General features: G+C 43.1%; 2 protein-coding genes across 4 annotated transcripts in view; one reads left to right on the forward strand and one right to left on the reverse strand.

Annotated features, from left to right (window-relative positions):
• The window catches only part of VWA5B2 (von Willebrand factor A domain containing 5B2), a 100,526-nt gene extending 95,139 nt beyond the window's left edge, over positions 1 to 5,387 (forward strand). For all 3 annotated transcript variants that reach the window (XM_073675324.1, XM_073675327.1, XM_073675325.1), the window contains 3 exons: positions 2,187 to 2,244; positions 2,335 to 2,455; positions 3,908 to 5,387. In XM_073675324.1, the coding sequence (XP_073531425.1) occupies positions 2,187 to 2,244; positions 2,335 to 2,455; positions 3,908 to 4,516 (788 nt within the window). In that variant the 3' untranslated portion in view covers positions 4,517 to 5,387. The remainder of the gene's footprint in view (positions 1 to 2,186; positions 2,245 to 2,334; positions 2,456 to 3,907) is intronic.
• The window catches only part of ALG3 (ALG3 alpha-1,3- mannosyltransferase), a 51,292-nt gene continuing 40,701 nt past the window's right edge, over positions 1,533 to 12,123 (reverse strand). Inside the window, exons 6-9 of the mRNA XM_073675328.1 lie at positions 6,264 to 6,469; positions 6,103 to 6,179; positions 5,095 to 5,239; positions 1,533 to 5,009 (exon numbers count right to left, since the gene is read on the reverse strand). Of these exons, the coding sequence (XP_073531429.1) occupies positions 4,826 to 5,009; positions 5,095 to 5,239; positions 6,103 to 6,179; positions 6,264 to 6,469 (612 nt within the window). The 3' untranslated portion in view covers positions 1,533 to 4,825. The remainder of the gene's footprint in view (positions 5,010 to 5,094; positions 5,240 to 6,102; positions 6,180 to 6,263; positions 6,470 to 12,123) is intronic.

Consider the following 12,123-nt stretch of genomic DNA (forward strand, 5'->3'; position numbering starts at 1 on the left):
ATTTAAAAGGGGTCTGAATACTTTCCGTACTCACTGCACTAAAAAACCCTTTGGGGCTGATTAATATCTATTTTATATTCTACAATATTACCTCTCTTGCAGTTCGTGTACGGGTGAGCTATCGCATTATGGATAGCGTACTACACGCATCCAGCCAGGGATTACTGCCTTATACTCCGTGCTGCTGCAAAAAAACTATTCTGTACCCTATTAATATCTCTGTTAGCTGCATTTAGAATAGCGGCAGGTGGTAACATCTGCTGGAAATGAGTGTTCATTCTGGTCACATACATCTCTTTCACAGTCCATAACTAAATTGATTTCTTTCCATACACTCATTGACCGATTCATAATTTTTACGGTAATCTGTACTCAGAAATTAATGAAAGTTGACAGAAATTTATCAGTTGACAGAAATTTTTAAAATTTGACAACTTTGATTCATTTAACAAAATTTAATGATTTACTGCGTCATTCGCAGTTTCTCTACAGCTTCTGTATGTAATAGGTAGTAGTGGAAGACTTGACGCTACTGAAGCTGGAATTACCACTTCAGAACTCTCCAGTGCTTTGTTTCCATCCATTTCTGGCTGCTTCTTGAAGTATATTTGGGGTCATTGTCCTGCTGGAAGACCCATGGCCTAGGATGCAAATCCAGCTTTTTGACACTGGGCATTACATTCACATTTCATAATGCCTTGCACACAGTCAAAACACCCAGTGCCAAAGGCAGCAAAACAACACCTAAATATTCTTGAACCTCCACCATATTTGACTGTAAGTACTGTGTTCTTTTATTTGCAGGCCTCATTCCAATTACAGTAAACAGTTGAATGATGTACTTTACCAAAAGGCCCTCTAAAAATAGTGGAGGCTGCCTGCTGGCACTCTATAAATCGTGAGGGCCGCCTGCTGGACATCCAAATTGCAAACTTTACGGAATATATACAAAAAATAAAATTTGACCACCTCAGATGGATACGTTATATTGCAGTAGCAATATACGGCTATGCAAAGCATAGCTGGCTGCTGGCCCTCTAAAAATAGTAAGGGCCGCCTGATGGCCCTGTAAAAATAGGCTTTGTGACTTTCAGAGTCCCTACTTTGTAAATGAAACAGAATGGGTCTGATCATGTCTCACACTGCCAGAAAAATGCTCAAGTTTCCCATTGACTTACATTGTACTCGTTACTCGGGTCGAGCACCCTAGCATTACGATTTGTTTGACCCGAGTAACAAGTACCCGAGCATTTTAGTGCTCGCCAGTGATAAGAGAGTATGTTTTGTTAACCCTTTCGCCGAGTATACTCGGGCGAGCCCCGAGTATTTACAGCGTGCTCGGTGATATGTTTGAATCACTCCCGTGTGCATGATTTGCGACGGTTTATGAGGAATGTCTGCTTCTTACACATTCCTCACATGTATTAAAGCTGTCAAACTGTTGCAAATCATGCACACGGGAGTGATTCAAACATATCACTGAGCACGCTGTAAATACTCAGTGCTCGCCCGAGTATACTCGGCAAAAGGGTTAACAAAACATACTCGCTCATCACTAGTGCTGACTCTTTCACTGCCATCATTCGTACTCTACATGAGCATGTTTCTTTACCAGTGCAGCTGAAAGCAGGAAAATAGACCAAGGAAAAGTAGGGATTTGGAAGCCACTTGCATGCAATTGTTTTACCAGAATGATGAAAAAAAAACTAAAATATTAACTTGTAAAATATATCTTTAAATGTTTGATAAAAAAAAAGTTGAGTTACATAATTTCTGACCATTATGTGCCTTGTCTCCTGCATTATGTAGCAGTTTACCCCTCTGCAGGCTCTAGTCACCAAAAGCTGTGGTAAGATCTTCCTCCAGCTCCCCCTCCATTCATTTCTATGGGCAGCAGCAGTAATCTAAACCCTCTGTGAAGATAGATCTGATTATTTTAAGAAACACACTTATCTGTGTCCCTGCAATGCCGTGGGAAAGCAAATTCTGGGAAGATATTTAACCCCTAAGGGATACTTTCACTTTTTGAAGGAGGGCAGCAAGATCATGCTTTTCCATTATGGGAAAGGACAGGTATCCTTTAATTTTGAGTGTAGATGACTGTGAACAGAGGTTCATGACTGGATGTTTTTACATGCACTTGCAACAATAACCAACAGAAGAGTAACTTAAACATTCTGTTTTAGGGCAAATTATTAGCCCACATACTTCACAGAAATCATCAGATACTTCCCTAATTTCAAGGTAAGTAGCAGACATCATTTGATGTATTTTGGTGATTGGAAGATGGCCTGGTTTGATTTTCATATATGACCTTTTCCCTTCTGTCTGTAGAGTTGGTGTTGGTAAAAGGAAAATCCGCAGTTTGTCTGGAAAATTATCCCCTCTGAAGCCATGCTTAACTGGAGATAAAGAGCCAAAACCTGAACTTGTAGTACAGGACTACCTACCTCTGGTAAGTACTCAAAGTTTCTCATTTTAAAGTTCTCCCCCATTAAAAATACATGTACCTTTAGGTGCAGATGGAGTATGCCACCCATATGGTAGACTCTAGAGAAACAGGTGATGAATGACAGCTATCTAAGAATCTAAGATGTATGGCCATTTGTTAAAGCAGAGATTCTGTATTGCTGATCGCCTTACTTTAAAAAAAAAAAGAAAAAAAAGTCCCAGATATCCCTTTTAAGTGCCTAAGCACTAACAGGCAGATAGTTGCCAACTACCTGCCAGTTTTACTCGGTGCCGGTCATTGACTGCTCCTGCCAGAGATTCAGCTGCTCCCTGTAAGCAGAGCAGCATTTTCTCTTCCTGTTGACAGAGCGGGAATACTGGCGTTATGCTGATTGACAGTGTTTCCCCCAACAGGCAGCGAGGAGCCAGCAGTCAATCAGCATGACGCCAGTAGTACCGCTCTGCTGACGTGACATCAGTGGAAGTCTGTGACCGCACTGTGCTGGCAGACAACGGCGTCGGGCACAACAGGCAGGCAGATGGCAACTACGTGCCTGTTAGTTCTTAGGCAGATTTTTTTTTTAAAGTCCCGGATCTCTCCTTTAAGGAGCACTCCGGTGATTTTTCTTGTATTTTCCTGTGTGCTTGTTATCATGTAAGTGTAATCAGTGTAGTAACATACTTACTAGCCTGCGTCTTCTTCTGGCATTAGCCTCGCTCCGGTGTCACGTGACTGTCTCTTTAACCTGCTGTATTACTGTGTGGAGCGGCAGTTACAATGTCACTGTAAGTCTATGGGACTCGGACTGAAGCTACAGGGCCTCGTTCTGAATACTCAGACTTGCATTGAGAACGTTGTGACCTCCGTGCCACCCAGCAACCACTGTGTGATTCAGCAGGTCACAAATGCGGTGACGTAGTGCTGGAGTGAAGCTGCTAGTGGAGAGGACAGCGGCCAGTGAGTATATTGCTAACACTAATTACACAACTAGCATACGGGAATATAAACTCACTCGAGTGCTCCTGTAATTCTCTCTCCTTGCTCAGCAACAACAGTGAACAAGTGATCCCTTGTGGAATTCACAATCCGGTAGTGAAGTGGAATGGGCAGAATATTAGATGGCAAATCTCAACAAGACTACACTCTTTTTCACATTTGGGGACTTTTCTAAAATATATGGTGTATGCCATAGTCCTCAATGGCATGTTTTTTTCTTACACTACTTTTCTTTTGAGAAAACGGTCAGGAAAAATTATAAAAACTACCAGGACTAGTAATAATGCTGCACATATTGAGAAAAAAGTTAAAAAACGATGTTCACGTGGAGGTGTATTGATAAACCTTTGCTATAGCATTGTCACAGCCTCCTCTCAAGGTATTTGGCAATATGTTGCTGACCATGCCCTCTTTTGTGTTGCATGTCATTAACCCAATTATCATTTATGTCCTCTTTAGATTAGCCTGCAGTCCCCAGAGGGATTTTTCAACTTAAACAGCTGCTTTTCCAGTGTTGTACAGATCTCGCTTCAGCGTTTACTACGCACTTCCCCCTTCACCTGTCATCATGGAAGCCTTAGTCCAGTGTCTGAGCCTTGTCCATTAGAACATGGGGACTTCATCAGAGGGGGAACACAAACTTGCAAAGGAGGATCCCAGCCACAGGTTCCAATGACAAACGATACCGCTTCACTGCCTGTCTATGCCACATCATGCCCTGAAGCTCTTTGCCATCAAGCAGACAGTGGGCGAGGATCGGAGACGGATCCATGTGACACTTCTCCATGTCCTTCAGAAAATGGCAATGAAGTAGACACAGATCTTGAGGGATGTTCTTGGGCCACAGCCGTAGCGCTAGCATGGCTTGAGCACCATTGTGCTGGCTTCTTTGTAGAATGGGAGTTACTAGCAGCAAAGGCAGAAGGTTGGCTACGGGCACAGACTCTTCCTGATGGTCTACAGTTGCTTGCATTGAAAGGGGCTGCCCGACAGCTTTTCTTACTTCTCCGTCACTGGGATGAAAATCTCAACCTAAACATGTTGTGCTACAAGCCGGGTGATGTTTGACATAACCATCTTGGTATCTTTGACATAAAAGCAATGACCAATGCAGTCTGCTGCCTGAAACTGAAGACATGCAGACTTACAGGATGACTGATACTAGAATGCATTTACTGTTCTTTGTAGCAAGTCACTTTTGAGCGAATAATAAACCAGGTTTTCCACATTTATTAGTTTAAAAAAAAGTAGCGTATAAAGACAACACTTCTATCCCCCATTCAGTTTCAGGAAAACCCAGCATTCCTCAGCCACAGTATTTTATAACTCTCCAGCTAGGAGAACTAAGATTTGTCTCTTGTGGTGAGCATGAAGGAATTAGTCCTTCTTCTTAGGAGTCCGGGAGGGGGGTGCATAGTCTTTAGATGACTTCTCATCTGGTGGCACACCAAACCATAGGTGAAGAAGAATGGCCACATGACACAAATGGAGGGCACCTGAGCTCATAGCAGTAGAAGGGAACGTGTTCCATGACAGCTCAATAAGGCCCAAGATAAGTATCCTGAAGGAGGGGAAAAAAAGTGATTTAATAAGACATTAATGACCAGAAACAATAGCCACCACTGAATTGAGTTCTGAATACATACCTGGCAAGTCCTGGCAGGACGCTGGTATCTGTGCACCACAAAAGATATGGCAACATGTGAAAGTACCAGACATAGAACTGATAATGTAGAGAGCGGCTGAATGTAACACCCAGGAAGTTACTAGAGAACAAGACAAAAATGATCTCTGATAGAGTCAAGGTTGGTGTAGGTTTTAATTGACAACTTTAGATCTAAAACGTGAATTCTTAATCTTTGCTAAATTATTACTCCATCTTTTTTTCTACAAGTTAATGCAGGTCTACTAAAGGAAAACTCAGCATTGTGATATGATTATAGATCAATATTCTACTGTTTGAGCTGATTCATATTATAATAAACGTATTATTAAACAAAATGCAGAGATGTAGCTTGTAACTTCTTCACCTGCTGTTAAGATTCAGCTGTTTCTCAACTCCCATAGAAGAGAATAGAGAAAGTTACACATACACAGCGAACGAGGGGAACCCCATTTTGTAGAGAAGTGTTGCTTTCACTTCTGTGATCTGCACCTACATGTCTACTATAAGCATAACCCTTTATGTATTTAAAGACGACAAACTTGAGTTATGGGAGAAATTATTAAATGGGGTTTCCATAGGCAAGAATGGTGCTTGTCCTGAAAACCTTCAAATAACGACTCCATCTTGACAGTCCTAGCCTGTAATAAAGCTACATGTGTATAATTCTTACATGTCGTATAACCAGTGCCTATTAGGCCAGACATGCTGTAAGCTAATCTAATTCTTTACTCTTGCAATGTGTTATGTTCTGATCTTTTTCTTGCCTGTAATATGCAGTCAGAAAGCACTTGCAGCTCTTTGTCTATTTAAAATAGAAATTTCTGACACGTTCCAGTCAAGGAAGAATGTACCCAACTGCTAGACCTTGCTTCCATAATTGAAAAAAAAGCCCAGTTCAGCTAGGTAGCCACACACAAGTCAACATAAATTACAATCATAAAATTTCTGTAAGCTACTGAAATAATTGCTTTATTTTCAGTAAGGATACTATTTGCTGAAAGTCTGCGGGATTGGGGTTTCCTCTGTGCTGGATCCTTTAAGAGTGAAAGAAAGCTCTGCCCGGACCTGTATTAAATAGAAAAAAAAAAGTTCTTGTATTCAGTAGTCATCCCTTTTTAGAATACGGACCACACCTTCTATAGTACATACCTGTGCCATCGGTAGAAACAAAAGAGCAGTAGTCCAGCGAGGTGAGCTGAAAGTAATGCTAAGTGGAAAGCCCGATGCTGAAACACAGACTCTGGGAGGAAGCGCCAATTTACTGTCCATTGGAATAGGAACTGCCTACCAAAATCAAAGGATCGCAGGAGATATCCAGCCGGGTTTTCTAGTAAAAAGGGGAGGGCCAAGATAACCTGTGGCAGAAACAGTGTGTCAGAATGGGGAAGTAAGGAGACCCGTGTACAGTGATAATGTATATATATATACACACACACACATACAGCATTCAAACTAAGGCAGCCCGTGGATCCAGCGCAGGCAACTCTGGAAGTGATGTCTACACTATCTGGCTGGTGGCTAGGGGAGCTGCAGGCAATCATAGGCTTCAGTGGTCCTGGGCCAGCAGAGTAGCCGGAGTTGAATCCACAGGGTGATACAGTAGCAGCATGCCTCAGTTTAGTTTAAAAATATCCTTGCTTAGGGAAAAAAAAATAAAAAATCAGGGTCAGTTAGAGGGAACCTATCACCAGTTTTTTCCCATATAACCTACAGCCACCACCTTTCAGCCCTGTGTTACAGCATTCTAGAATGCTATACTGTATATATTTACTATGTCTCCAAGTCACCCTGCAAAACAAAAAAAGACCTTTTATTATACTCACCTATGGGGTGGTCCGGTCCAGTCGGAGTCTCTGGTCTTCATCCTGCGCCTCCTCTCTTCTTGCGATCGCCGTCCTTCTTTGCTTGGTATGGAGGATGCATCCTACGTCATCCACACAGTATTCCACATCGTGCTTCTGTGCAGGTGTATTTCTCTCTGCCCTGCCGAGGACAGAGCAAAGTACTGTTCTGCACATGCGTAGGGAAAGGGCGCATGCACTACAGTACTTTCCTCTGCCCTCGGCAGGGCAGAGAGAAATACACCTGCACAGAAGCACGATGTGGAATACTGTGTGGATGACGTAGGATGTGTTGTCCACACAAAGCAGAGAAGAAAGGAGACGCCGGACCTAGACCAGCAACGCCCATCGGACCGGACCGTCCTGTAGGGGAATATAATAAAAGGTCTTTTTGTTTTGCAGGGCGGCTTATATACAGCATTCCTGAATGATGTAACAAGGCAGAAAGATGATGGCCGTAGGTTATATGGGAAAAAAGTGGTCACAGGTTCCCTTGAAGCGGTTGTGTAAAGTCCTTATCAGAACATAGCCCTATTTCTCGGATCAGCCTGGTGCGCTTGTATATTTAGGAATAGCCTACGTAGATTAATTGCAGATTTAGAGGGCATGAAGCCTGCCTGATCCGAATGTATTAACGAGGTTATTACAGTGTTAAGTCTTGTTGCAAAGATTTTGGATACAACCTTGACATCTGATTGTAGTTTTACAATCACTGCCTCATATAGGAGACAGAAACACACTATTAATCATTTCTGAGTAATGCTGCAGTAGTTCTCCCTCAAAAAGCCTATACATTTCCACTGAAAGGCCATCTGATCCAGGGGCCTTATCATTTGACTGACTACACCGCTTGTTGGATGGATTTCAGTGAGATTGACAAATCCAGAAAATCTTTATCCTTAACTGCCAGTGAAGGGGAACCAATCCCTACAAAGTACTCAGATAATCCTGAGTATAATTTACTCTGGAGGAATATAGACTAGAATAAAATCCATGTAGAATCTGCAAAATTTTAGGAGTTTGAGCAATGACGTTTCTCTGTGTATCCCTTAGTTGATAAAGGCATTCTCCCTCTGTGCCTGCACTAGTTTAGATAGTAGTCAGCCAGTAGTTTCTCCTTCCTCATAATATTGTTGCTTCAAAAAACATACATTTATTATCTGCTTGGTCCAACAAGAATGACTAAAGTGTTTTTGGGCCTCCTTCTATCGCAATGAGTTTTCAGGGCATTTATTTTGAATATAGGCCAGTTCTGTCACCCGTACTTTGACCTCCATCTCCACCCCTTTTTACGCAAATTAGCCTTTACTATCTTTATTTTGTTAATTATCACCCCCCTCAAAAAAGCCTTCATGACATCTCATTCTACATTACTGGGCTTGGACCCCAAATTAGCATAAGAATTCCACTAATTTCTCCTTGATGTTAGTACAGTTAAAGGGGTACTCCAGGGAGATAAAAAAAATATTGTAATGGCCATACCTTCATAAACTATTAAGATAACATGAATATTGCCGTTTTCCACCCTCACGCTATCTGTAATTCTATATGACACTGCAGCTGCTCCTCAATGCTCCCCTCTCACTTATGGGACGTCACAAATCAGGGTGTGCGGCTGGCTCCCTGCTAGTAGCAGCAGCCAGCCCTCTGATACTACTTGCTTGTATGCAGTCCAATATTGGGAGTGTGGTGTGGATTGCTCCCTGGTAGTAACTGTCTGCCCCTGATACTATTTGCTTGTATATGGTCCGATATTGGGGGCATGACGTGAATGTGGCTTGCTCCGGGCTGGTAATAGCAGCAGTCAGCCCACTGCTAATTTCGGACCACATACAAGCAGAAAGTTGGAGCAGCCAGCCCCTGATACTAGTAGCTGGGAGCAGGCTACGCCCACATCTCGCCCCCAATATTGAACCACATACAATATCGGACCACATAAGGGGGCTGGCTGCTGCTTCTGATATGTGATGTAATGTCCCATAAGTGAGGGGGAGCACCAATGAGCAGCTGTAGCGTCACATAGAATTACAGTTAGTGAGAAGGTGGAAAACCGCACTAGCCATGTTATTCTAATTGTTTATAAAGGTATGGCCATTACAATTTTTTTTTTATCTCCCTCAAGTACCCATTTAATAAGCTTAAGCAAACATGGGTTAAGTTTCCATCCCAAAGAGTGCTCAGCCCTAAATAAGCCTACTTATACCTGGAATAATAGAGGAGAGTGATCCGATAAGGATTTGGGGGGCGTACTTAATATTTAACATAAAGGGGCCATAGGAGGATTGCAAAGAACCAAGTCAATTCTTGAGAGGGAGTGGAATGTCGCAGAGGCACACGAAAATATCCTTGATGATCGGAACTTTTCCCTCCATATATCTATTAAGCCCAGTTAATTAATAAGCCGGCCAAAGGGAGATAAAGTGTTAGAACCCCCAAGGAACCTATCTTTACCAGGGTTCTAAATATTGTTAAAGTCACCCATAACTATTAGAGGTATATCTGGCCAATTAGAAAGTTTTACCTAGAATTCTCTTGAGGGATGTTAGAATACAGAGGAGGAATATAAATTACTACAATAATACATTAAAAATGAGATATTGTACAACGAACTCCAACAAACCTGCCCTCATCTTTAAAAGGAGTCTAATGTATTTAAAGGGGATAGACTGTACAGAATGCAGGCTATATGCAATCCAAGACCTATAAAATATTAACGGAGTCATTTGTCATATGTATGTCTTGCAGGCCTATGAGCGCAGGATTAGCTTTCCTAATATACTCAAAGATTGCTTACTTTTTTAGAATTATCTCTCAGGACTTGAATGTTCCAAGAAATGAACTGACCGTTAAACCCATTTTTTTTTTTAAAAAACACAGTATATGCAAATATTCACATTGTGATAATTACCATATTAACTGCTCTTAAGGTTAACCAGAAACTAGAACAAATTGTACACCAGGAGAACCTTCTCCCCCAAAATACCTCAAAACAACACTCCATTTGCGAAAAGTGATGTAATCCTACCCTTAAACATAAGGGATGGGGCATAGGAAAAAAAAAAAACCTAACCATTCGGTACACTCTTATTGTAGGACTCAGGTACCAGTATCTCAAAGACAGAGCTCTACAAATTGCTGGGAGAACAGTCGTTCTGAGACCCAAAAAAGTCTAGGCTACTAGCGGGGTCAGAGTTACAAACCGGATAGCACATCAGCCCATTATGTCAAGAGTTCCATCTCCATGACCCATGTTTAATTCAGGCACACTCAGCCCTTGCAGCCTGCTGGTTTTGACGTTCGTGGGTGTCCAGCCATCTCAAGGCATCCTTGGGAAACTCTAAAAGTTAATGAAGTTGAATCAAGCGCCACCACTCTCACTTTAGTGGGATAAATCAGAGTATTGTACTCCCAGTGCCCTCATTCTCCATTTAATGTCCAGGAACATAGAAGTGTGCAGTGGATTTCCACAGAATAATCCAGAAAGATTGAAATCTTATGCCCACCAAGCTGAATATCTTGCTTTTCCCTTGCCTTCCTCAAGATATGTCGCGGTCTTTATAATGTAGAATTTTAATTAGGATAGGTCTAGGGAGGCCTTGTAGGGACCCTATGTGCCCTCTCCACAGCAAACAAAGGAGTGAGGGTCTCTTTGCCAAAAATATCCAGTAGCCATTTTTCAAAAAAGCTGTCTTGACCCCCCCCCCTTCCACATTTCCGGCACCCTAACTAGCCTAATGTTATTACGTCTCATGCAATTCTCCAGATCATCTGCCAACGCTGCCACAGCTTGAGTATGATTCCGAACATCTCTGCGGACAGGGGGGAGAGAATCCGCTAGCTCGTCGACTCTGCCCTCAACCGCCATGGTTCATTCCTTTCTGTACATCATGATGGATTATGGAGATGGTTTCCTAGATCTAGCCCACCTGGCCTGCCAGTGTAGTAAGAGCGGCATTACATTTATTGACCCCAGTGAGGAAATCCACCAATGAAGGGGATTTCCCTGTGGATACACCATCAGAAGCCCCCGTATTTCCTATAGGGAATTTTGACACCCCAGGGGTACCCAATGTAGGAATGGCCATGTCGGAGGATCCCTTCTCTTCCTCATCTTGTGCTAAGCCTGAGTATCGGTATCCTGTTGTGCACATTCTCTAAGACCCCTGCAGATTTGTTCCCGACTTCTGGGGATTGTAGTATGTGCTCTATGAGAATACTTCTCCCGCCTGGCTGCAACATCTCCACCAACGTCCCTGTGCCCCTTCCCACAGGATGTGCCATCTTGGGAGCTCATCTGCTGCTCACCATCTTCCTTTCCTTTCATGGCCACTCAGCAGTCCGGAACCCAACCACCAGGTGACAGCCAGACGCTTCCAACCACTTCCGACGCAGCCCTGTATATTCACAGGTGCTGACTGCAGGCACGAACACCCGGCAGCTCTACGGTCCAAGGACGACAGCACTCCTCCTCCCGCCAAAACCCAAGACTCCCTTCCGCGCCGGGAAAGCCAACAGAAGAACATTCCGATCCGGCGGCCCCCCGGCACTGGAGGTATGTATAAATGCCGCCGAGCATCCTCCTGGTTTTCTGGGTACGCCACACAGCACTGTGGTAGGGTGCAAAAACGGCTACCACCACCTCCACCACATGCTACAGGCCTGGAGACTCAAGACCTCACCAGGGCTGTGTTCAAGAGTCCACAGCGCTTTCACACAGCACCAGCACAGTCCCTCACCCTCAGGGTTGGTCTATAGAGGTAAATTTTGGCCCAAAGATCACTGGAAACAAGCAGGATAATGTCAGGATACTAGAAGTTCTGCTCAGTCCAAGAACATGACCATGCCCTCATAATTAGCATGTTTGACTAGACTTCAGGTTTGCAGAATGGAGGCAGCAAATAGAACATAAAATGAAAAGTGCAATTTTTTTTGGAGGGGGCTATATTCCCTACAAAAATAAGGCCCCGATTCAGTAGGACTTGTGTTTCGCATTTCAGTCTTAATGACGGGTGTGCAGGAAAAAGAAGCACGGAATTAATTAAAAGGTGCACGCCACTTAATTAATACTGCACATCTTATCAGTGTTTATTCACTGTGCCAAAAAGGTTACTCCTAGACTGGACTAACAGTTTTGGGGGACATACTGACTCCACCCATGTTGATAGAGG

Source organism: Phyllobates terribilis, unplaced genomic scaffold (genome assembly GCF_046119375.1).
Source record: "Phyllobates terribilis strain yellow unplaced genomic scaffold, ASM4611937v1 Scaffold_3__8_contigs__length_932513732, whole genome shotgun sequence".
Classification (NCBI taxonomy): domain Eukaryota; kingdom Metazoa; phylum Chordata; class Amphibia; order Anura; family Dendrobatidae; genus Phyllobates; species Phyllobates terribilis.